The sequence below is a fragment of the Trichoderma atroviride genome, chromosome 4, assembly GCF_020647795.1.
Source record: "Trichoderma atroviride chromosome 4, complete sequence".
Lineage (NCBI taxonomy): Eukaryota > Fungi > Ascomycota > Sordariomycetes > Hypocreales > Hypocreaceae > Trichoderma > Trichoderma atroviride.
This window is the reverse complement of record NC_089403.1, coordinates 4550255-4575293: the sequence shown is the minus strand read 5'-3', so window position 1 is coordinate 4575293 and position 25039 is coordinate 4550255. Positions and strand designations below refer to the sequence as shown.

At 50.7% G+C, this 25039-nt stretch overlaps 6 protein-coding genes and 1 non-coding gene across 7 annotated transcripts; 4 read left to right on the top strand and 3 right to left on the bottom strand.

Annotated features, from left to right (window-relative positions):
- Positions 1–282: 282 nt before the first annotated feature.
- TrAtP1_008902 (uncharacterized protein) lies at positions 283–4034 on the bottom strand (the record flags this gene model as incomplete). Its single annotated transcript, XM_066114090.1, has 5 exons — positions 283–503; positions 561–857; positions 941–2628; positions 2697–3419; positions 3484–4034. The coding sequence occupies 5 exons, from the start codon at positions 4032–4034 to the stop codon at positions 283–285; spliced, it is 3480 nt and encodes a 1159-aa protein (XP_065970183.1).
- Positions 4035–5848: 1814 nt separating this feature from the next.
- TrAtP1_008901 lies at positions 5849–5930 on the top strand. The gene has a single exon. It is a non-coding gene; the product is annotated as a tRNA-Gly (tRNA).
- A 550-nt stretch (positions 5931–6480) lies between these two features.
- Positions 6481–10052, top strand: TrAtP1_008900 (uncharacterized protein; the record flags this gene model as incomplete). Its single annotated transcript, XM_066114089.1, has 5 exons — positions 6481–7734; positions 7797–8687; positions 8749–8821; positions 8879–9614; positions 9680–10052. The coding sequence occupies 5 exons, from the start codon at positions 6481–6483 to the stop codon at positions 10050–10052; spliced, it is 3327 nt and encodes a 1108-aa protein (XP_065970182.1).
- Positions 10053–11276: 1224 nt separating this feature from the next.
- TrAtP1_008899 (uncharacterized protein) lies at positions 11277–13742 on the bottom strand (the record flags this gene model as incomplete). Its single annotated transcript, XM_066114088.1, has 1 exon — positions 11277–13742. One exon carries the CDS (start codon positions 13740–13742, stop codon positions 11277–11279), a length of 2466 nt encoding a protein of 821 aa, XP_065970181.1.
- A 13-nt stretch (positions 13743–13755) lies between these two features.
- Positions 13756–16554, bottom strand: TrAtP1_008898 (uncharacterized protein). The gene is made up of 4 exons (XM_066114087.1): positions 15735–16554; positions 15263–15638; positions 14930–15197; positions 13756–14872 (listed from the first exon to the last, which is right to left on the bottom strand). The coding sequence occupies exons 1-4, from the start codon at positions 15999–16001 to the stop codon at positions 13765–13767; spliced, it is 2019 nt and encodes a 672-aa protein (XP_065970180.1). The 5' UTR covers positions 16002–16554; the 3' UTR covers positions 13756–13764.
- A 2370-nt stretch (positions 16555–18924) lies between these two features.
- On the top strand, positions 18925–19101 carry TrAtP1_008897 (uncharacterized protein; the record flags this gene model as incomplete). The annotated part of the gene is made up of 1 exon (XM_066114086.1): positions 18925–19101. One exon carries the CDS (start codon positions 18925–18927, stop codon positions 19099–19101), a length of 177 nt encoding a protein of 58 aa, XP_065970179.1.
- A 1-nt stretch (position 19102) lies between these two features.
- Positions 19103–23463, top strand: TrAtP1_008896 (uncharacterized protein; the record flags this gene model as incomplete). Its single annotated transcript, XM_014087095.2, has 3 exons — positions 19103–19477; positions 19554–23158; positions 23247–23463. The coding sequence occupies 3 exons, from the start codon at positions 19103–19105 to the stop codon at positions 23461–23463; spliced, it is 4197 nt and encodes a 1398-aa protein (XP_013942570.1).
- Between the last annotated feature and the right edge of the window lie 1576 nt (positions 23464–25039).

The window sequence follows — 25039 nt, the reverse complement described above, 5'->3', positions numbered from 1 at the left end:
AGTCACCTTTAGAAGAATAATGCTGCTCTCCGATTCGAAAGTGTCCATTGACAAAAAATAAGAAAGAAAAAAAATCCTCAACAGCCATGAAATTTGCCGCACAAATGCAGTGTCGAATTCGTCCGAATGCGTTCTTCATAGCCGTAGTATCCCGTTAGAGAGCAAGTTTCCCACGCGTTATCCGTATATGCAGTTGACTTCAAACAGTTATTAGGTGTCTCAACACGGCGAATCAACCTCAAGCGTCCAAGCAATAGAAGAGGCAACGCAGGGGTGCGCCCATTACGAATTCAGAGTCTTGATCATCATCTTTTGCTTGCTTCGGTCCTTAACCACGAGGTTGCGGTCGGTAAACACAATTCGCATGGTATCCACCACTTTGTGGAAGCTGCTCGCAGCACCACGCTCTTGTGTAAAGCGAATGATGCTGAGCGGCTGTTTCTTACCATGCTCAATCACCGTCATTACCTCTGCAGCAAATGCAACCTCTTTGAGATTCAAACCTGTGTCTCTTGTTAGGTGTGTTCCGGCGTCAAGTAGCTACAGGGCATGCAACTCACAGTTCTTAGCTGCAACTCGCGCAAAGACGATGTTGCGTTCCTTATCCACTTGTATACCCTTAATTCCGTATCGGCGCTTACGCCACTCTCTCAGCAAGATGGCTACTTCCTGTCGCGCACGTTTGCGTGACAGCGTCATGCAAATATAGCTTGTGGCAGGCTTGACACGGAATAGCCTAGTAAGCCAATTCTGCTTAACCTCAATATTGCGGCTGCTGGCTGACGACGACCGATGCCATTTTTGCTTCTTCGTATCGGTCTTTGTAGTGGCCACTTCTTGATCTCGGTTTTGGCGATCTATCAGAAAATATCGGTGTTAGTCTGCCTTTTTTTTTTTTCAAAGGGGAAAAAACTATTCAGTAGAAAGTCAGCAACTTTACCTTCAACCATTGTCTTCGAATCTCTATTTCGGTTGCTCTTCCAAAATGGAAAGCTAAAGTTTCTCTTCTTAGATGAGGCAGCTGTCGCAGAGCTGGAACCCGATTGGCGAGTTTCGCACGATACGGTTCGCTGTCTCTCATCCTTGGGCTCTACCAAAGTCTCCTCTGAGTCGATCTTGAATGATCGTTTGAACCAGGATCTCTTCTTCTTCACTGGGCTATTGATGCCTGCTTGCAAAGTATCTTCCTCATGTTGCCCATAGTTCCCCAGTGTGCTTTCTAGCTGCTCTATATGGTGATTCAACGAATCGCCAAAGTTTTGGTTGGTAATCTTCTTTCGCACGTTCAGCGGCTCGGGAATCTTAACCGGGCTTTGAGCTGTAGGGGAAGTGACAACTCTGATTGAGTTCTCAACCTGGTTCAGATATTCGACGCCACTGATGGGGCGGTTTGCCTTCTTCGACGGTGAATGCGGTGGCGCGGATACGATCCTTGTCTTCTCAACGGCGGCCGTATTGTTGCCTCCTGGATTCTCATTGATACATGGCAGAGTACCTGTCCGACGACCAACCTGGCCATACGGGGCTGAGACGACCCGACGGTCCGATTGGCTTGGAAGCAGTAATGGCAAGGCCAGTAAATTGACCTGGTCTGCCATAATGTTTCCGTCTCCTGCTCTCGAAGCTGGTCGGGAGTTTGCATTAGTTGCCTTGGGGCCAAGCTCCAATGGAAGTGGTGGCAGGGGGCGACTGCTCCAGGACATACATGAAAATTCTGTGGGTGCGGTTGCTTCCGACGGAGTATCAATTGTAAAAGAAAACGGTGTGGAATCACGCTGCCTCTTCTCCATGTCTGTCAATGATTCAGAAATGGAGTCGTCCTCGATGAGTGAACTTCTAAATGCGTCATCGCAGTCTTTGGCTATGTTGTTGCTAAAGTGGCGCAGCTCTTCGTTAAAAAGGAACGAGGCGTCTTTGTACGCTGGTTCACCTTTGGCCTTTGGATAGGTGCCGTTGGGCAGCTGGGGCATTTCCGGTGTTGGAGACCGAGGCCTTGAAGGAATTCGGCGCGGGATGCCATCTGATGCCATGGAGTTTGCTCGTGAACGCTGAGGGCCCCGTTGAATATGTGCTGCAGAAGCTGATCGCTTGCGAACATGCGAAAAATCGACTCCTCGTTTGTGTCGCAAACCAGGGCCGTGTCTCTGCGGCGTCCCTTGCCTGTTGCTATGCAAAGAGCTCACTGATCCCCTTGACGACTGAGGACGACCCGCAAATGTTCGCACAGAATTAGCTCTTGGGCGGCGAGTAGCATTTGACGCGCTGCGTTTTCTAGCCGCCTGTGATGCTTGTGTCATCTCGCCGTCTCGATGGACAGTGATCCTCGCGTGGCTAGCTTGCGAGCCACATGCTTTAAGCATTCGGCTGCCTCTATATGGATCGTAGCTCTGGACGGTCCCATTCTCGGTTTCTGCTGTTGTGGAAATGACTGTGAAACGCGAAACGGATCTACCATGGCCATTGGCTCGAGGTTGGTAGAATTCGCATGTCGAGACGCGCTTTTTCCATGAGTTTGGCTTGAGATGATGGTAGTCGCTCATTGAGTGAGACAGTTCTGGCTTGAAATCCTCCAACTGCTGTTCACGATAGTTGTGGAGGAGCCAGTAAAATGCCTTTTGGTCATTTGGTCTGGTTTTCTTCGTGTTAGCCGAAAGCATCACTGGTCAAAAGAAATGTCGCTACGAGGCATCACTTACTCTTTGCAGCTCAGTTTCATCTCCAAGTCGTCATCACTAAACATATGCCAAAGAGAACGTAGTTGTCGCAGCAGCTGGGGGTCGATCTGATGTTGCAGGATCGGAGTGTACTGAAATCCCTTCCGAGTATCCGGAGGCTGACCCGTGTTCTGGCCAAAATCGTCGAGGTAATTATATCGCTGAATCAATGGATGCTGCCAAATCTGCTTCATGGTAATTCGATGGTCAGGATTGACCTGGAGCATACGGCGGATGAGGTCTTCGGCTTCGGGGCTGAGGAACTTTGGCATCTCATACTGTCCCTTTTTCGTTTTGCCCATCATGACACGCAAGTCGGGATCGTCAAAAGGCAGGGTCGCGGACAGCATGGCGTACAAAATCACGCCCATGCTCCAGATATCGGCCCTATCTCCACGATATTGCCGGTTCTTGAGAAGCTCAGGTGCTGCGTAATGGGGGCTGCCGCATGCTGTTGCCAGTCGGTGAGAAGCTGTCTGGTGAAGAGCTGCCATACCGAAGTCGGCAATCTTGATTTGCAGGTCGGCGGTAATCAAAATATTCTCAGGCTTCAAATCGCGATGGCACACGTTGAAGGAGTGGCAGTAAGCAATAGCACTGATCATCTGCCGGAAGAAATAAACAGCCACTTCTTCGGAAAGTCTTCCTTTTGAGTTGATGAAGGTAAAAAGATCGCCTTGATCTATATATTCAAGAATGAGATAACTGGGTTCCAATGTCGGTCAGTTTTGAGCATTTAAACGCTGAGAAAAACATAAGTAGGACCAACATTTCAGAGCGATTCTCCCATATATCATAGAGCTTCATGATGTTGGGATGTTCAATAAGTTTAAGAATGGCAACCTCGCGCTCAATCGCTACGGGAACACGCATTTCGCCATTAACTTCAGGAAGAGTCGAGTCCCACTTGCTAAGAGCAGCCAGGCTGCTGTCTTGAACAAGGTACGCCATCCGACGGTTGACGATTTTTACGGCCGCCATTTGGTGCGTGATGCTGTGGCGACACAGCCGTACTCGAGCCGAAGAGCCTTTGCCCAGAGTCTTTCCCAGCTGCCATGGTCCAATATGGGTTTTGTAGTTCTTCCTGCTTTGGCTGCTGGAGGTGGACGCATACGATGCTTGAGAAAGACGCTTCGCCGCGTCTGCTGGCTGCTGCAATCTCTGAGCAGTAGGGGGGTTGTAGGCATCATAAGCCGCAGCCTGGCCACGCGTATCACGGCGAGTATTCTGGTTGTTTGTATACTGGCCGGGATACTGGACACTGTTGGGCTGATTGGATCGTGCCTTGTGGCTCTGGTAATTCGGGGCTGGGTATGGCATGTTGGGACGATTGGTGGTTTCGACGAGAGGCGAACGGGTTTTTGAGATATATTCGGCCATTGTTATCGCCGTGAAGTGTAGTAGGATTAGCACATAATACTCGAAAGCAACCTGAATAGAGGCGGGCTGTGATACAACTGTGAAGAGGCAAGATGCTGATTATCGGTAGTAGAATTGGCAACAAACGAGATCCTAAGGAATACGCGTGCAAAGGCAAAGGGCAATGTGATGCTGGAGAGAGAGTTCAGACAAAAGGATCGCAAGAAGGAAGCGTCCGGCATAGAGCACCCGAGGCTGTGGGAGGAAGAAAAGACGCGGCAGGCGAAGTCCACAGAAAAGAGCGGATGAAAAAAGAAGGACGAGGGGCAGGAATGCAGTGGATGAAACCCAGCTGTACAAAAACAAGGAATACAGCGCGCACTGGCCTATGATCTGGCAGTTCGATGGAGGTGGCGGACAGCTGGCGGCCAGTCATGGTGGGAAACAAGGGAGGCTGGGCGCTGGAATTTGGTGTTGACGCAGTCGCTGCCATTCCATCTCAGTCCAGAGTGGAAATCGAGTCACTTGCTGGACTAGCGCAGAGCAGAGGAATCGGATATCTCTGAATATCACCTAGGATTTAGGTTTTGTGAGCTATACAAGGAAGTAGAGTCAAGATTAGAGTGCCATGCGAGTATCGCGATGCATTCCTGATATGGATGCTATGCGTTGGAATTTGGCTGTGAGGCGATACGTCAAGATCGCCCCTCTCTATGTAAAGAAGGTTAAGCTAGTATACGGCAAATATACATCTTTACTCAGAATCGCTTTTCGGATTTTTCTTTCTTTCTTTTGTGGTCAAATAATGAGGGCGGCTGTGAATTGCACTACATGGCCATATAGACTACCACTTTGCAGCAGCCGTGCTGAATACAAGATGCACGTTACATATTAGCGTTACAGCGCGGCAATGTGGGATCGAGTGGACGCGTTCCTCGAGATATCGGTGCCGGAACAAAACTATACCCCTATTCATAGGCAATCTTTGGTTTTCCACAGAGTCTAAATTGCCATCAGTCATAAAAGCTTCAGGCGGGAAGAAGGGTAAAAGAAATCATATCCGTTGGACAGTCGAGTGACAATAGCATCCAAGTGAAAGTGACAGCCGGAGGGAAACTTTCTGACAGCACTCTTTCATGGAAGCAATTATACAAACATATACCATCTGGAGTTTTCTTCATGTATAGCTACGTGATGGATATTCCAAGTCTACAGGGTAAATATGATGCAAAAACTCATAACAACGTCGAATACCAAGACAAAGGCATGCGATTTGCCTTGCAAGCAAGGGATGAGGTTGAGACATGACTAAGCGAGCGACAACTACATGTAGCCAACGTGTGGTCAGCGATCGGCCCTTCATGTCCAAGTCGGGCAAATCTCAACTTGAAAGAACGGCTTTATCTCGATCCCATTTCCAGCTCGTGCATGTCTCGGGCAGTGATCAAACTTCGGCCCATTTGATGAGTAGACTGTGCCGTGCTTGAAAAGACAAACATGGCTCTACCTAGCTCTGGCTCATGTTGTCGCGGTTTCATTGAACAGGAATAAATGAGATGGCGCATTTGTTTTACAGCAAAGCCCAGAGTGTAGCCCATCAAGATAGAACCTTGGGCAAAATGAATCGACGTCAAACATCTCAGTAAAGATGGTCCCACGTATAGCTCCAAGCGGCTCCATTGAGCACTTTACTGTTGCCAACGCCATCTGAAGCGGGCAAAATCGATTCAGTAGGCTTATGATAATGTATATCCAGAGTCTGAATATCTGATCAAGCGTAATTGGTTTAGTGGTAAAATTCTCCGTTGCCATCCGAGCAACGTCGGGGAGCCCTGGGTTCGATTCCCAGATTACGCAACACTTTCTCTTTTTGTCTATGCAATCGAATGTATTTTTGCTGTAGCAGCTGATAACCTTGGCTGAGATGCAGATACATGTCGAGAGTCTTGGCATCAATGTGTTTGTCGCAATTTTGATGTTTTTTCTGGCGTATCTTACTAGTAGTTTGAGAGTGCACCATACTCAGTGTTCCTTCCTATTAGTCTGCACTACTGACTGTAAAACCTCTCTCGTTCTACTTTCTATACCATGTGTAACTGACAGTGTAATATTTATCGGTACATAGTGTAGGCAGTAACCCAATGCAATACTTGGCTAGAAATGAAGCTGGCGCTCTGAAAGTTGGTGATCGCACAGAGAGCGAGTGCTGTGCTTCGTTATCGATACCGTACATGACACTTAAGAGCTGGCGTTAAGTGGTGGGGGCTTCGCAGACGCGTCTAACCGCGTCGCACAGGTCCCCGCCATCTGCCTCGCCCAACGCCTTCAATGCACAACATCACAGCACCGCCAGCTGCCACTCTGACGCTGACTCTGACTCTGACTCTTCACTCACCAATCTGAAGAGATGAGTTCCAGCACCTCGCGCCGTCGACGGCGTGGGGTCGAGGACGAAGATGACAGCGGCGCAGACGACCGGACATCACCATTTGGAGACGACAGCCCGAAACGACGGCGAGTAGACACCGAATCCGAGGGAGATGAACAACGACGCGGCCGAAACATTGCAGCAGACCACACCAGCTTCCAGCCAGGCGCCATCGTCCGGGTCAGCGTGCAGAACTTCGTGACGTACGAAAAGGCCGAGTTTCTACCTGGCCCAAATCTCAACATGGTCATCGGTCCAAACGGTACGGGCAAAAGTTCCTTGGTTTGCGCCATCTGTCTAGGGCTTGGATATAGCCCCAAAAACCTTGGCCGCGCAGGCACTGTTAAAGAGTTTGTCAAGAATGGAAAGGATACAGCAACGATCGAGATCGAGCTGCACAAACGGCCTCAAGATCGGACCAACTTTGTTGTTCGAGTGCAGATTCGCCGAGAGCAGAATATCCAGAAATGGTGGTTGAATGGCAAAGAGACGACCCATAAGAAGATACAGTCATTGATACATATGCTCAAGATTCAGGTAGACAATCTGTGTCAGTTTCTTCCTCAGGACAGAGTCGTCGAATTTGCTGCCTGCACGCCGGTGGAATTGCTGCATGAAACTCTGCGCGCTGCTGCCCCCGAGGAAATGCAAAAATGGCATCGACAGCTCCAAGAACATCACAAGGACAAAAAGGACATCGCGGAAGCCGTGCACGCGGATACCGAAACCCTGAAGAATCTACAAACCCGCCAGCAAGGCCTGCAAGCCGACGTGGATAGAATCCGTGAGCGAGAAGAAATTCAGGAGCGAGTGAGCAACTTAAAAGGTGCATTAGTAATTGCCCAATACCAGGAGGCTCGCAACAACCACTTGGCCGCAAAGGAGCGCAGAAAAGAGGCAGAGAATAAACTGAAACTTCTTGAGCGGGAAAGTGGGCCATCATTGGAGGCAGTCAACCGGAAACAGGTCTACGCCCAGGAAATCGAGGCCGCCATCCCATCGAGGGTAAAGGCGGTTAAGGATACTCAAGTGGCAGCCCAAAGCCTAGCCCAAGAAATAAGCACTGCAGTGGACGATGTCAAAGAGTGGTCCAATAAGATAGGTGCTGAGCGCACAGGATTTGATGAGAAGAGGAAAGAGGTAGCAGCATCAAAATCAAGAATCACTACTCTTGTAGCAGACTTGAAGAATCGGCCGTCAGATTTCAGTGCGGGCGAGTGGAATCAAAAAATTGTAAGCCCTCAGAACATTCTGTTTCGCTCATCTTCTTCACTAACTAGCGGTTTCCTCTCTAGCGAGCCGAGGAGCACAATCTACGAGAAGTTGAAGCAGACCAGCGCCGATTAAATTCTGATTTGGAAAGGGTTAAAGATGATGGGAGAAAGAAGATGGACGAGCTGCGGAAACTCAAGGCAGATATCGAGTCTCTAGATACTCAAGAGGGCCAGCAGCTAAACTTTATGCGGAGGAATTTCCCCGAGATTTCTACGGCCTGGGATTGGGTTCAAGAGAACCAAGGCAAATTCGAAAAAGAGGTTTTTGCGCCACCTATGCTATGCTGCTCGGTTAAGGACGAACGCTACTCGGATCAGGTTCAAGCTCTGCTGCAGACTGATGACTTCCTCTGCTTTACAGCACAAACTAAACATGACTACAGATTATTGACTGACCAGCTCTACCGGGAGATGAGTTTATCTGTCGTCATCAGAACCTGCTCGCAACCTCTCGCTTCCTTTAGACCACCTGTTGCTCTCGCTGAAGCTCAGTCACTGGGCCTCGATGGCTTTGCCCTCAACTACTTGGACGGTCCTGAGCCAGTGCTTGCCATGCTGTGTGCTGACAAGAGGTTGCATCAATCAGGTGTCTCGGTGAAAGATCACAGTGATGATGAGTATGAAAAGCTTGTCAATCACGGTCGAATAAGCCAGTGGGCAGCCGGAAAGCAACAGTACTTGGTTCGTCGACGAAAAGAGTACGGCCCCAGTGCCATGACAACAATTACCAAGAGGATACAACCTGGAAGATTTTGGACTTCTCAGCCCGTAGACTCACAAGAGAAGGTTGAGTTGAACAGGCGGCAAACCGAAGTTGCCGGAGAAGCAGAAATAATGAAAGTAGAATACAGGGAGTTGAGACTAAAGAATGGAACCTTTGAAGAACAAAAGGCCGAGATACAAGGGAAAATTGTAAGACAAGATAGACTTTACAATTTTGGATGCCGGTATCGCTTTGCTAACACAATTGAAGGAACAACTGAGGACAGAGAAGAATGCTCTGCAAAGGGAATTTTCCAAATGGCAGATGATCCCCCAAAAGATAGGTTAGTGTTTTCCTAAGCAATTATAACTAGCTATGATCGTTCAACTAACTGAGTTAGAATCTGAGGAAAGACACAAAGAAGCGAATGAGCAGGCCATGCGCGAGGCCCGGGAAAGAATCGTGGAGCTCGGATTTGAATGGGATAAAGCAGTGGTGGAAAGAGCCAAGCTTGTTCTACGCCACCAGGAGGCTCTCAGTCAAATCGGAAAAGCTCATACCGATCTTATCGAAGCCAAGATACGACTTATTGAAGCCAAGTCAGATATTGAGGGCCTCAAAGCTCGCAACTCTGATATTATGGAGAAGCTTGAACAAGAAAAGCTTGTAGTGCAGCAAGCCACCGATGAAGCTACTCTGGCCCGAGAACTGGGTCGCGGGCTATCTGACAAGGTTCGAGAACTTATCAGCGAGAATCCTGACAAGAAGGATACATATACCTCGTTGGCCGAAAACAAACTGGCTGCGGAGATTGAGATGGATATATCTGCTGAGCAGGCAAACCTCGAGCTCATCCATGCAGCCAATCCCAACGTCATTCGGGAGTTTGAGAAGCGCGAGCAGGAAATCGCCAAGCTGACGAAGAAGATGGACGCTTCAAACGGCAAGCTTGCCACCATCACTCAGCAGCTGGATGATTTGATGGGCAAATGGGAGCCCAAGCTGGATGCTCTAGTGTCCAAAGTCAACGACGCTTTCGCCTACAACTTTGAGCAGATTAGCTGTGCTGGTGAAGTTCGCGTTAATAAAACTGAAGATTTTGACCAGTGGGCTTTAGACATCATGGTCAAATTCCGGTACGTCTTTCCCCGCTCTCTTTCCGGCGATATGTCGCATTTGAAAATACTAATAGAACTTATAGAGAAAACGAATCCCTCCAACAACTCAACGCGCATCGCCAATCCGGTGGCGAGCGCGCCGTCTCCACCATCTTCTTCCTCATGGCCCTCCAGTCCATGGCCCAGTCCCCCTTCCGCGTCGTCGACGAGATCAACCAGGGCATGGATCCCCGCAACGAACGCATGGTCCACGAGCGCATGGTCGAAATCGCCTGCCGCGAGCACACGAGCCAGTACTTCCTCATCACGCCCAAGCTGCTCACCGGCCTGCGGTACGATCCCAAGATGAGGGTGCTTTGCATCGCCAGCGGGGAACACATGCCCAAGGATGGGACCAAGCTCAACTTTAGGCGGTGCTTGAAGATTCAGAAGCGCATTATGGCGGCTGCAGCGTAAAGAAAAGAATCTGTAGTATTCAGAGGTACTAGAGCTCGAGTCTTGTTGTCGGATGATTTGTTTTTATAAGCTTGAAAAGCAGGCAGGCAGCATCTTGAGCGTTGAGCGGAACCACGCAGTCCTTGTTTCTTTACTTCCCCTGTCTGAGAGGCAAAATTGTACATAAAAGGATCTGTGGATGAACTAGTAGTTATAGAAGCTATACAAAGCTCTACGCCCTTGATCTTTGGTCTGAGTTTTCTCTTACAATACATAATAAAGGAGACAAAAACTCTCAGGAGCACAAGGATCAAATAAACAGATGTATTTATATAATAAGGCCAGGCAATTCATCTCTCATCATTTAGATAATATAGTTATAAAAAAATCTGTAAGCCAAACCATGCAAAAAAGAAAAAGAAAAAGAACAGAAGTAGAAAGAAAAGAAGCATCCCCCCACTCTCCTCCCCCTTTTTTTTGCAAAAATTTTTGTGTGTTGCTTCCCCTCTTTTTAAAGCAGTCCTTCCGACGGAAAAACTTTTGAAACGATGTCTTCTCCTGGAGAGACAGCCGTGAAGTGTAAAAAAGGAGAAGAAGAAAGATCACGCGTATACTGCCACAAATTATTGTACAAACAAAAAGATAAAGGACTCCGAAGTCCCGTGTGCCGTCTTTCCCCATCAATGTCAAAGACAGCCTGGAATGAAAAGAAAAGAAAAGACAAACAAAAAGAACCGACAGAAAGGAGCAATAAATGAAGAGAGAGAAAAGCAAGATAACTGTATATAAAAATTTTATATCGCGTTGCAAAAACAAAAAATCAGAACCACAGATTCACATCTCTCCCCGGAGAGAGCAAGCGCATGCGCCGTACGCGACAGGCCGTCAACGTGTGTATCGTTTCGTGACAAGAAAAGTCCACACCCGTATTCGAACGAACCTTGGCTGAGGGAGGGAAAAGGGTATTAAGGAGAGAATAGGAATAGAAGAGTAGGTGTGCTAGTAAACAGGATGGGGGCATTTCAGTGACATGTATTAAACAACGCCATATAATCAGATGGCAACAATAATCGTCAGATTATTAGAAGAGAGCCAAACACACGGATAGGTTTGTGAGGCATAAAATCAAATGGCCAGGCAGGAAAAAGATTGTCATACAAACATAGCAATATCCAAAACGTGAGAGAGTTGGCTCAGTTTTGTTTGTTGTCTGGGTGGTTGTCTGTATCAAGTCGCCTTCTCCAATCAGCGAGATTCTCGCTCATTCCAATGGTAGGAGTCTCGTCTTCCGGCTGAAGGGGGGGCTGCAGAGTCAAAATCAAAGTTGGTACTCAAGCGATAGTTCTTGTTCGTCGTTTCCCAGTGGTTTCGAAGAGTCTCCAGCTCGCTTGCGAGGTTGTCCAGTGCAGCACTATTCCTGTTGCCTATGTTGCCCATGTTGCCAATGTTGCCAAGGTTGCCAAGGTTACTCTCTCCATAAATGCTTTCTCCCTCTGAGCTTTCGTTGCGACTATGGCCAAGTCCATTTGGTGGCACCATCCCCTCAACGTGCCGACTACGACGGCGGTAGGTATCAACAGAGTGCTCAACTTGATCCAAGAGTAGAGAAACCTTCTGCTCGGCATCAGAAGCACGTTGTTCGAGGAGGACATTTTCCGACTGCAACTGCTCCAGCTCTTTGCGCTGTGTGCTAAGGTTTGCACTAATCTCGTCCCGTTGCTGCTTGCTCTCCAGCAATTCAGCCTGGAGGCTTTCAAGGTTCTTCTCCAGCTGAGAAGCGGAACCGCGGAATTCGGCCTCCAACTCAGAAATCTTGCCCTGAAAAGCGGCACGCTCCTTCTCCCAAGTAGCAGAGCCGGCCTCGTCTGAGCCGGCCTGCAGCCTATCCTCAAGTCCCTCGACCTCTGATTTTAAGCGGCTATTCTCCGTCTTGTAGCGTGTCAGTTGCTCCTGGAGCTGCTTCAGCATCTTCTCAGTTCCCTTAACATAGTGCACCGCCGATTGGTAATCGCTCTCAAGTTGAGATAACTTCTCACGATACGCAGTTTCGGAATCTTGGGCCTGCATGGCGAAAGTCTGCTTAGTCTCTTCATGAGCAGCGCTAATGTTGGCCAGCTGAGACTCAAGCTCTCGCAGGCGGTTCTGCTGCTCGGGAGTCCCTGTCCGCGGGCTATTGAGGCCGCGCGATCTAGCAGCAGCGGTGGGGCTAATGCCTCGTTCAACAAGAATGTCTTTGAGTGCATTATGCTGCACAGTCATGGCATTCGTTTCGAGCTGCTGAGCAGCCAGTTGGTTCTTCATATCTGAATGAGCGGCCTGGAGACTCTGGCTTTCCCTCAGAGCTGACTGAAGCTGTCGTCGAATACCGACGCCTTCTCGGCTAGATTGCTCTTGGTACTGCTCGAGGCCGGCAATCCGCTCCTCCGCACCACGCAGCCTATCAGCAGCTACATCAGCTTCCTGCTGGTACTTCTTAACCAAGGCGTTTGCGGCAGTCAGCTGGTTCTGGAGTGCAAGAGCACGATCAGCATCTGGATTATGCGCGTTCGCCTCGTCTTTAGATGTGAGCTTATGAAGTCCAGACAACACAGCCTCTCGGTGAGTCCGTGCTTCAGTAGCATGTTTCTCGGCAAGCTCTTCGGCATCTCGCAGGCGTTGGGTCACGGCAACCAGCTCTGCTGTGCGTGCTTCGTGTTCAGCCTTGAGCTTACTCAACTTCCCTTCGACCTTTTCTCTCTGGGTTCTCTCCTCTTCGAGTTTTGTCTCGAGATGGGCGGTAGCATCTTGGGACGCTTCAATAGCGGCTCTAAGAGATTCAAACGTCTCTTCACGGCCATTAGATGAATCAGAAATCTCATCAAGCTTCCTTGAAATCGAGTTCTTCTCGACCATTAATAGTTCCAAAGACGCCACAGCCTCGGCACTAGCCACGGACTGCTCCCGAGCTTCACGCTGCGAAAAGTGAAGCTCTGCTTTCAGACGCTCGACCTCGCCAGACGTTTGCTGCTTATAATTCTCCAATTCGACCATGCGCTTCTGGGCGGCTGCCGATGTATCGTCAGCAAGCTTTCGGGCCCTTTTCTCGGCTTCAAGTTCGGACTTTGCAGACTCTAGCTGCGTTTGAAGACTCTTCTGGTGGTTGAGAGCAGACGCAAGCTTTTTGCTCATCTCTGCCGATCTAGCGCCAGCGTCGTCTCGCTCGCCATCGGGCTGAGGGGTGCTGGATGGGCTGCCGCCGCTCTGAGCAGCCAACTTAGCCTTGGCATAGACGGCTTCTTGAATGGCAACATCTCGCTGCCTTTCTGCCTCCGCAATCTGCTTGGCAGCAACAATGGCTTGTTTATCCACAGCGTTCTGAACATTCGCTAGTTCCGTCCTCATGGCCAGAAGTGCCTCGATCAACGGCCGATCTTCATCGTCAAAAGTTTCAATGGCTTTTCCGTCAAGCGCGGGCCCCATGGATGCGTTGGCCACATAACCCGCTTTCCTGGCTAGCTCTAGCTCCGACGCATACCACGCATTTCGATTGCGGGCGGAGTCAAGCTCTTTTAGAAGTGCAACTGTCTGCGAGTTTCGGCCGGATGAGCGTCGGTTTAATGAAGTATTTATCGGCTTGCTTAGATGCGTGGGTGATGTTGGTCGATTCGGTGCCATCCTTTGCATTCCTTCTCCCGTAGCATCAATCGAGCCTGACGAGTTTCCTGGGCGCATTTTGCCTCGAGGAGGTTCGCCTCTAGGGGGGTTCGCCTCTAGGGGGTTCGCCTCTTGGGGGTTCGCCTCTTGGGGGTTCGCCTCTGGGAGGCCCATTCCTAGGAGGTTCATTCCTAGGAGGCTCATTTCTGGGAGGTTCACCATAAGAGCCTTGTTTAGATCCCGACCTAGTAGCTTGTGTGGGCGTAGTTGGTGTTCGTCGCCCATTAGCAGGATTACCCATCACAGAGACAGGAGCTGATGTGTTGACACCTGTGGGTGGGGGCACTTCGCCCTCGGGGATTGCCTCGCGAGCAATGGGAGATGGAGCAGAAGTCAGCTGTGGTGAGCCGGTCGCCATTGCTCGGTCAACAGAGGCGCCTCGAACTCGTCCTATGGCAGATGGGTCACCTGGCTTGGCAGGAGTTGGGCCTTGTGGCGGCGGTCCGGAGGGGCTAGAGGTCGAACCAGCTCGCATTTTGTTTCCTGGACCCGGAGGGCCTCCGGGGCCTCCAGGGGGTACTCTTGGCGGCGCTCCAACAGGCGGAGGAGAGCTTGGGCCTCCAGGATTTGGCGGACCGTTTGGCTCCATGCCGTTTGAAGGGACTCTCTGGCCAGTAGGGCCACCAAGTGCGTTTCTAGGATCAGGAGGTCCTCCTCCATTGGACATATCGCGCATTGGCGATTGCCTATTAGGATTCGACGCATCGCTGGGGCGTCGCGCCTGGGGTATTCTTTGAGGTCCCCCTGGAGCGTCATTGGGATACCGAATCTTAGTCGTATCCAGTACATAGAGGATACCAAGATCGTTCGTAGACGGAGAAGCAGTGCTAGGCTCTCCGCCAAGCACTACAATGGATTTCCCAACCGTTGTCATACTATGCCCAGACCGAGGCGAGGGAGAGGGACCCATGTTTTGGAAAGTATACCATCTCCGCTGCGTGATGCGGAATGCCGCAAGGTCGCCCAAATCTGTGCCCTCCTCAGTTCTTCCGCCGAAAATGTACATGACATCGTCCACTATAGCGGCAGCGTGGCCCTCACGAGGAGCGGGTATATAACCGATACAGTCCAGTTGCGCCCACTTGTTGACTGCAGGATCGTAGCACCAGACGTCGTTAAACCATTGGAATCCATTGGTACCACCAAACCTGGCAAGAGTGGTTAAAAAAGACAGCCACAGGATAGGACAGGGGTATTAAACATACAAATACATCTTGTCGTTGAATGTCACAATGGAATGATTCGTTCGTGCAGCAGGTATCTTTGGACTCGCTTCCGCCTTGATAAGAATCTCCCATCGGTTGGCTGGCGACTGTAGCTGGTTGAGATCAAAGGCAGAGAGGTCATTCATAAAAAAACCTTCGACCTGACCACCGAAGATGTATATCTTGGAGCCTAGAATAACAAGCGAATGGCCGTAGCGCCCTGACGGGCGAGATCCCGCAGGCAAGGCGCGAGACCAGTGCCGTGTTGCTACAAGGAGGGAAAGATATTGGTAAACGTTCTCGATACTCTCGTCGCCAGAATAAAATACTCACAAGTATTAAGTAGATATAGCGTCTCGTCCAGGATATCGTTGTCATCGATTTTGGTGTCTCCACCATACACGATGAAAGCGTTGCCGACTAACAAACTGGCATGGCCAACACGAGGCCCCGGGCCTTCAGCGGTGGTCGCCAAGGGGTAGCAATTCAAGCTACCACCAGCCTCAATCATCCAAAGGTCGCCCTTGACTGTTGAGCTGTTAATCAAGCCACCCATCAAGTAAACATCTCCTTCTTTCGAGGCGAGTGCGTTGACGGCGGCGCCATATCGTGGGAACGGGCTCGGATGCGACGAGGTATAGGTCAATCGCCGCTGCGACCATGGGTAGAGCGAAGCGTTTGAATTGCTCACGGGAGGAGTGTTGCGAAACTTTTTGTTGATTCTCCATGTTAGATGTCATGCACACACAAGGATACAAGAAATGCAGTGGCCAGCTCAATTTAGCTCCAGGTCAACATTACTCACTGGCAAATCACTCGTCTGAGGCGTATCCACGCTGCCAGCACGGCGTGCATGGCCTGGGCCGCCCTGATCAGGGCTGGAAGTGCTGGTGTCATTGTCGATAGAATGCAGGCTGCCCGTGGGCGTTGCGCGCTGCAATGCTGTGTTCTTGTCGTCTCTGGCCACCACGCGTCCGGGGGCATTCTGGATGGACCCCTGGGAGCCTGAGCTGCCGTCGCGACTGGTTGTCGTGCGGTCCTGGTGTTTCTTGGACTTGAAGAGAAACGCCATGGTGGACTGCGAGCCGCTCGCTGGCGGAATATGCGCGGTGATGTATTCGCAGGTCGGCTATGGAACGATGCGGTTGTCGGAGACGTAAACGAGTGTGGGTAGATGGCGAGTAGACGGCGAGTAGTTCCCAATGAAACGAGCGAACGGCAACGAGAGGATTGCGCGCGCACGCACACAAAGACGCGGACGGCTGAATAGGCCCAAGGAGTGACTGAAGAAAGAATTGCTAAGAAAGAAGGGGGTCGAAGCTCGAGTGTCGAGATGGCTGGGCAAGCATCTGCGGGAGGTATCCGGGGGAGTGTCGCCGAAATTTCAGTGGCCACCTATTTTGGGGAGGATGCGAATTTGGGGGGGGGGTGTGGGTGGCAGGAGGAAGAGGGCCCTGAGCAATGCCCGCGACGAACCGTGTGCTCTGCCCTATTCGAACCCGCGGAATGGAGATGCAGAGACCAAAGCACTGCGAGCTCGCAATTGCTGAGAACGAAGGGAATAGCCTGCGGCGAGAGAGAACAGACGAGAAAGCCACAGCGCCGGCTGTTGGTGATTGAAGTTGGGACGGGGTGGACAAAGACGCTTGCCTGCGGTGCTGGGCTGCGTTTCGGCCTCCTGTCACAGTGCCGGGGCCTGCTCGCCGGGCCAATTAGCGGGCAATGCTGGCCCTTGGGCGCTCAACTGAACATTTTTAGGGGCTGCAGGCTCGCCAATGTGCACTAAGCTGCTGTAGGTACTGACGTACCGCCGTGCCACGGCATGGCTTTGTGGGGGACTCCTAACAGCAGTGACCTGAGCGGTACCTGCAGCCGCGCCAGCGTCGGCGGGCGGTGGCCCTGCGGTGCGGCGGGTGGCCAGGTCCCTCAGCCGTAGCGCCCTGGCAGTCGGAGATGGCGACGATGTGGAGCTGGCCAGAAATCAAGGGGCTGGAGGGGCAGCGACAGGCATTTGCAGCGTCGAATACGGGAAGGGCCAGCTCTTGACGCAAGGAACAATCTGATGGCAATTTTTTTGCGGCCTGGGCCAATGCTCTGCTTTGCTCCGTTTCGTCTAGAAGCTCGCGATCAGGAGCCCACTGCTGACCTCATAGTGCTCGTGCCTCCATGTGCCGTATCGCTCGAGACGGACCCCATGATGAGGCTTGAGGATTCTGTACGATTTTGCTAGTAGAAGCCGTAGCATTCCATTTTTATAGGTCACCTAATGGATAAGTCACTACTAGGTTTGGTGTTTGGTTGAATTTCATGCTGGGCATTGTCCTGCAAGTCTATGCTCTCAGCTCCGGCGTTGATCGCTCACTGGCGTCCCGCTCCTGATCATTTCCCTCTCCTTATGGCTTCGCGATCCTTCAGGCCGGGTACCGGGCAACTCAGCCCGAGGACCCTTGGCAAGCCGGCTCTGGGCAAATGTACATTCATGAGCCGCCCACCAGCAGGGGCAATGTCGTCCGTCGATCGCTTGTGGCCAGGGGCATGGATGCTCCTGTTCCTACCCTGTATGCTCCAGAGAATGGGGAGATTTGATGTTTGCTGGGCACCAAGTGAGCTGGAAATATGCACGACAGACAGTTTATTGAAAACTCTTCCTTCTCGTATTGTCTTAATAGCTGAAGAGAGGGTGGATATTTTTGGCAATGATAGAGCACAAGTCTCCATCGTCAATAGACGAAGTGCTCTCGGAGCTATACGCACAGACCGCAGCATCTAGATCCGCATCCTAAGCCCTGTTATAACAATGCAAAAGCACATCCACCGTATCAATGCATAGGTCAGTCCTAGTAGGTATTACTCAACCCTTCAGGTCCTATTCATTAAAGCACCATCATTTCTGTTCAATCTAAAATTTCTTTTCCTTGGCGCACAACCGTGTTCCCTACTATCGCAACCAGCAACGTCACGGACGGCGTTTGGCAACAAGGGGCTTACTCTATGATCGGATCACGTGCTTGCCAACGACAGAAATGAGACAACTCCAAGTCGTTGAATGGTAAAACATTTATCGACGCAACACGTACATGCATGATATACAAATCCATACCGAGAGCTGATAGCGACTCAAATTACCTATGACGCGATCAATTATATTCCAACGCAGACAGTGCCATGGCGGCGTTCATATATGATGCCATGCCGGCAACTGGAAGCTTTCTAAGCTTTTTAGCGCCCTTCTCGAATTACTAAAACATCGACATCACTAGCGCCCAACTATCATCTAGTAGCGGTATGCTGTAAAGCTGTTTATTGGTTTCTGCTCGGAAGCTGCAGCGTCCTGGACATCAGATGTTAAACCAGGGCTACATGTTATCTTCCAGAAGCGTCTGGTGCCATATTAATGTATTTAAACTCCGGCTACAAGCGTATAAGCTTTTGACTCACAACCTCATATGACCCCCCCAAAGCGCATACTCGGGTTTCTGCCTGGCGGTAGGATGCGGCACAAGCTGGATGGCTTCAACTAGCAAACACTGGAGCCACTCCAACTCCAGCCACTGGACGTGGCCGGCAGCCCCCAGATCTAGGTGAGGGCAGTAGTAATAATCGCCTTGATGGTCGTAATAATTACCCAAAGGCGCCGTGTGGGCTGTACTACCGCGGGCGTGCCTTGCATTGGCCAGCTTCCAGCTGCTCTAAGCTGTGCGTCGGCCGTGGCGCTGGGCCGTAATACCTGCCACCTACAGTACGCGTGGGCTGGCCGCCATCAGACCAAAAGCCATCCGCCGCAGACCAAAACTCTGTGCCCAAGGCTGGGTGATTTCTCAATTCAGTCCCGTCACTATATCGCCTTTTCTGCCCAGTCCATCACCCGTCGCATCGCATCTACGCAGATGAAGGCATCGCTCCAGGCCTCGCACCTGATTGGCATGGGTGTTTCATCATGGTGATTTAGATAATCGTGCCTTGCTCCACTTTAGACCGCGACCGTCACGACTGCCATGTCTCTGCCTCAACCGCACCAAACTTTGCCTTTCCGGCTGCACCATCCACAGCAACGGCCTGCGAGTTTCACCGAGGAATCACATCCCCGCGTCGACACCCCCCGAGACGCTTCTGACCCCGTTGCCCGCGCGACTAGGCGAGTTACGAGCCGCGGCTCATGGACTTCCAGCTGAGATGACGCAGCGATCTGGTGCAAATGGCTCACACGCATCTGCCGCCTCCGCCTCCAACGGCGGTGAAACGTCTCGGTTCAAGGTCCAGTCGACTAGCAGCTCCGACCGTGAATCGCAGACCAACGAGACCAACGACAGGCGGCCCTTGAGCGCGCCCGGCCGCAAGAATGGCGTCACTGCGAGCGACGACATCCGCCTGGAGCCCGAGCGACCGATTCGACCGGTGAAACCATCGCTTCATCGCTCCAAGAGTGAATATGTGCCGCGACAGATCGAGGAGTCGGACCACGAAGAGGACGAGGTCCGCGATTGGGGAGCCAGACACGGGTTTGAAGACCATTATCAATCAGAACACATCATTTCCCAGCTTGCAAATGTATGTTTTTACGAGCTTCTGCCGATTTTGCACGGTGGTGCGATTTCTCCAACGCCCTGCTGACTTTCAACGCTAGAATTGGTACATGTATTTTACAGACAAACGACATGAGACTACCGCCAAACCCAAGGCGGTGCAGTACGAACTTCAAGATTGGCGTCAAAGAGACAGGCTCAAGACAGTATCTGCAGCCCTCGCGGTGTGTTTGAATATCGGAGTCGAGCCTCCCGACCAGCTCAAAACCAATCCGGGTGCAAAACTCGAAGCCTGGACAGACCCAACTATCCCTCCCATACAAAAAGCACTCGAGAACATTGGCAAGGCCCTTCAAGCGCAGTATGAGACTCTCGCGATTAGAGCTCGTTATAAGCAATATCTGGATCCATCAGTCGAGGAGACCAAGAAATTCTGCATTTCTCTTCGTCGGAACGCCAAGGAAGAGCGCGTGTTGCTGCACTACAACGGCCATGGTGTACCAAAGCCGACGGCGTCAGGCGAGATTTGGGTCTTTAACAAGACCTACACTCAGTATATCCCGGTTTCGCTCTACGACCTGCAGCAATGGCTTCAGGCACCCACTATTTTCGTGTGGGACTGCTCAGAGGCCGGCAATATCCTGAATAATTACCACCGGTTCGTCGACAAGCATGAAGAGGAAGAGGAAGAAACTGCGCTGCGAGACCCTCATCACGTCAAGACCAACTTTAGACCATATATCCACTTGGCTGCGTGCGCAGTCAAGGAAAACCTCCCTACAAACCCGCTGCTCCCGGCAGATCTTTTCACGTCATGCCTGACCACCCCGATCGAGATGGCACTTTGGTTCTTCGTCCTACAGAACCCCCTCAAGACAAATCTTACTCCCGAGCGCGCCAAGAAGCTTCCCGGCCGCCTTCAGGAGAGGCGGACGCCTCTTGGCGAGCTCAACTGGATTTTCACCGCCATCACTGATAGTATCGCGTGGACCACACTGCCCCGAGATCTGTTCAGGAAATTCTTCCGCCAAGATCTCATGGTGGCTGCCTTATTTCGCAACTTCCTCCTTGCGCAAAGAATCATGATGGTGTATGGGTGCCATCCTCAGTCTTACCCTGCTTTGCCAGATACACATCAACACCCCCTATGGGAAACATGGGATTTGGCTGTAGACATGGCGTTGGCGCAGTTGCCATTACTGGAGAGGAAAGAGAACGAAGGCATCGACTATGAATATCAAAATTCAACCTTCTTTACCGAGCAGCTGACTGCTTTTGATGTCTACCTCACCAGGGGCGACGCCGTGGCCCAAAAGCCCCCCGATCAACTGCCTGTCGTTCTTCAGGTACTTCTGAGCCAGCAGCACAGGGTAAGGGCTTTGATATTACTCGGCAGGTTCCTTGACTTGGGGCCATGGTCGGTACAGCTGGCTCTAAGCATCGGAATTTTCCCATATGTTTTGAAATTGCTGCAGTCCGCCGCAACAGAGCTCAAGCCCGTCATGGTCTTCATCTGGGCTAGGCTGATTGCTGTGGATATCTCGTGCCAGCAGGATCTCATTAAGGATAGCGGCTATAGTTATTTTGCTCAAATCTTGAAGCCAACTGAGGCTTTACCTGTTGTGAACGGAGATGAGCACAAGGCCATGTGTGCATTCATCTTGGCCATGTTATGCAAGGGCTACAGAAATGGCCAGATGGTATGCAATCAAACGGAGATCATGAGCTACTGCCTATCCCATCTATCAAATGATAGCAACCCCCTCCTGCGCCAGTGGGCTTGTCTGTGCATCAGCCAGCTGTGGCAGGATTTGCCCGAGGCCAAATGGCGTGGTATTCGAGAGAATGCATATGCCAAGCTGGCATTCCTCACCAAAGATCCGTGCTGCGAAGTACGGGCGGCCATGATTCATGCGCTTACCACTTTCCTCGGGATCCCTGATCTCACTGAGGAGGTTGCGCGGATCGAGGAGTCGATTGCTTGGACGATCCTCGACATGGGTAATGACGGTAGCCCGATTGTGCGCAAAGAATTTCTGGTCTTCTTGTCGCACTTCATCGTTCGCTTTGAGAGCAAGTTTTTGGTTGCGGCCTATGAACAGCTCCTCGAAGAGAAGGAGTATCTGGTGTTCCCTCCACAAGACGACGGCCAGGATCATAAAATGGGCTTACACTATGCCAGACCAGATAACCGACAGAGAGACGGAACCATCAAACCAACTGCCCATGGTCTTTCTCACAACACGGTTTACATGGCCTTCTGGAAGCATGCATTGATTCTGAGCGTTGACCCTCACCCAGAGGTACAGAAGGAGGCCACAACAGTCATCGATTACGTACACAACGCCTTGATCAACTCTACACTCGGTGAGGCAGCCCAAGCCGTGATGGGAGAGATCCAGAGACGGGCAAACAGGGTAGCTCGCAGCAAAAGCTCAGCCAGCTTGGGCCCGAGGAGCAATGGTGCCCTCAGCCCCCAGCCGCTGCAATCTCCCGGACTGCTTCGACGGACGGCTAGTCTCCTCTTCCAGTCTTTCATCAACAGCGAGGACAAGTCGAGGCCTACCACCCCCAATAGCCCATTTCCGCCGAAATCACCTTCATCCAATATATCGCCTGATCGGGTATCCGCACCCCCTGAACAGAACGACAAACCCGGATCTTCGGCGACATACCACAGCGCGCGAGAGCCAGTTTCCGGCACATTTGAAGAGCGCGATCTGACCAAAGAGCCAAGCCTGCCACTCACAAGCAAGTTCCTCGAGTGGTCCATTGAATATTTCCGCGAGCCCCAGATGAAGAACACCGAGGCGGACGAGCCCGGAAGCACGGACTATAATGAGAGGCTATGGCGGAGAGCCAGAAATGAGAATATAATGAGAGAAACTCAGCCGCTGAAGCAGCTTGCAGGGGCTCACAAGTGGAATAACCAGCTAGGAATTATAAACAACGGCGCACAGCCTGCCAAGATGACATTCCACCAATTTGAGGATCATTTGGCTGTAGCAGACGATGCCAACTCCGTCTACATCTGGGATTGGAAGAAGCAAGGACGCTTGAACAGATTCTCCAACGGAAACCCCGATGGCTCCAAAATTAGCGATATGAAATTCATCAACGAGGATGACCAGGCCATCTTGATGACTGGATCGTCAGATGGTGTCATCCGAGTATATCGCAACTATGATTCAGAACAAGACATTGAGCTGGCGACGTCTTGGCGAGCGCTTACACACATGGTGCCCAGCAATGTCAATTCTGGAATGGTGTTTGACTGGCAACAGGCAACAGGACGAGTTCTTGTTGCCGGCGACGTGCGGGTTATCCGAGTATGGTTTGCCGGACATGAGACTTGCACAATGGATATACCAGCCCGATCTGGCTCCTGTGTCACATCCCTCACATCGGATCAAATGACGGGCAACATCTTTGTGGCTGGATTTGGCGACGGCGCGGTCCGAGTCTTTGATACGCGACTGAAGCCACAGGAATCCATGGTGCGCAAATGGAAAGACGAGACAGACCGCCAATGGATCAAGAGCGTGCACATGCAGCGTGGAGGAAAGCGAGAACTTGTAAGTGCCAGCCGAAATGGTAAAATCAAGATTTGGGATATCCGCATGGACAAGGCCTTGCATTCCTTCCAGACGACGCAAGACTCCCTCCGGACGGCAAGCGTGCACGAGCATTTGCCAGTATTCTCTGTGTAAGTTGTTCTCTTCCACGCCTCTCATACGTGTAAGCTTTGGAAGCGATGTATGTGGCTAACATTGTTCTTCTTTTTCTATTTGTAGCGGCACCTCTTCACACGCCGTCAAGGTGTTTAATTTGAATGGCAACGAACTTTCTCGCCTAGAGCCATATTCAAGCTTCTTGCAACAAACCCGAGGAACTCCTATTTCCGCTACAGCGTTCCACCCACATCACCCAATTCTTGGATGCGCAGCTCGAGGGGATTACCACATTAATCTGTTTACTTGTGAGAAGACTGAACCGACGCAGCTTTCTTAGAGAGCATATATGCCCCAGGTACTAGAATTTTGATATTCCTTTCTCTCATTTTTTGTGGAGGACGTCTGCCCAACTGGAAGATGTTGCCTTCCATTGGCTGGATTACTGGATTATAACCAATTGTCCTTTCTATTTTTTCTTCTTATCCTTTTCTCATTGATGATATGAAGCGCTCGACAGCGAATGGTAGAAACTCTGTTGCTAGGTTTCCTCATACTTTGAATAGATGCATTGATAACTGTACAAGCGCGGAAGATTTTATGCCTCAACTACGTCGTGAAAGGTTTGGTGGAATTGGCCTTGGGAATGACCTCGACTGGATTCTGGCGTTTTGGGAGAGGAGGCAATAGTATACTTATCGATTTAATGCTGATGGATTTTTTGAACCCCCCTTTTTATCATTCTCTCCTTGGGATAGTTTACCTGCAGCGCACAAGATCTTAATAATATTGAATAGAGTAAGGATTTCTCTGAGAAAACAGCATGATGAATCATACCTACTTGTGCTCGGAATAATTTGCACGCTGGTGATTTAAAAGTTCTTGTGAAGCTTGGCATATGCAAACTGTAGCCTCCCCGGATAATGGCGCTTCGACCTCGGCACTCTTGACACAATGCACGAAGCTAATTAGCCCTATTTTCTTGTTCTGTTCTCTTTTCAATCTGCACCATTTTTCTTTTACTAGCAGTATGATTTGGTTCAAGGTTGCATTTTTTTGGCGTGTTATTGGAGGGTGGATATTGATTATGCATGAACGGACATGGTTGCTTTATCTGAAAGAAGGTAATCTCCGAGAAGATTTCGACCCGGTTGGTTGGACATGTAAGCGAGGTTTAAAAAAAAAAATCTTTATTTTTGCTTTTCTCATCGGGTTTTTGCACGTGTTTGTGCAGAAAAATGAATATCGAAGTTGCACCACATGCAGTTATATACATGCACTCAGGTAGTGCAAGGCTCGCGGCGATAGTTGAGTTGAGTTGAGGTGTCTGAATTTGGCAGTGGTGAGAAAACAAAGGTCATGTGCTTATTGCCTCTTCTGGATAGCATTGACTTCTTGTTCGCGTCTTGGTCTCTCAGCCCACTTGGCAGAGGGTAACGTGGTCTTTGGTTCTGCGGGCTCCGGTCGAGGCTGTGATGGATATGGTGGCTTGCTTTACGGGATCATATGATATTCAAATTGCATCTTCTGGCTGGCCGGGTTGTGAACAGGGCGTGAGTATGTACGTAAGTACTACTCTGGAAAATGAAGCACATGAACGGCGATGAAGCGCATGTTTTGGCATGCCATTTTCATTACACCAATACAAGGCTGTGTTGTCTGGTGAATAATTATTGAACAGGCTTCGGGCTGGGCCATTTGGTGCCGAGCAAGTTGCGGCGCGGCAACCGGCTGAACCCCATATCCGCATCTCGGCTCTGCGGGAGCTCGACAGGACTAGATGAGAGCTTGCTTATTGGTTACCTGCTGTATTGTATGCCTGTGAGAGTAGTAATATCGTGCCGTCTTGGTTGTATCAGTACCTACGCCATGCATGTCAAGGTAGACGATGGATAGCTTCGGGCTTCTGGCTGTAT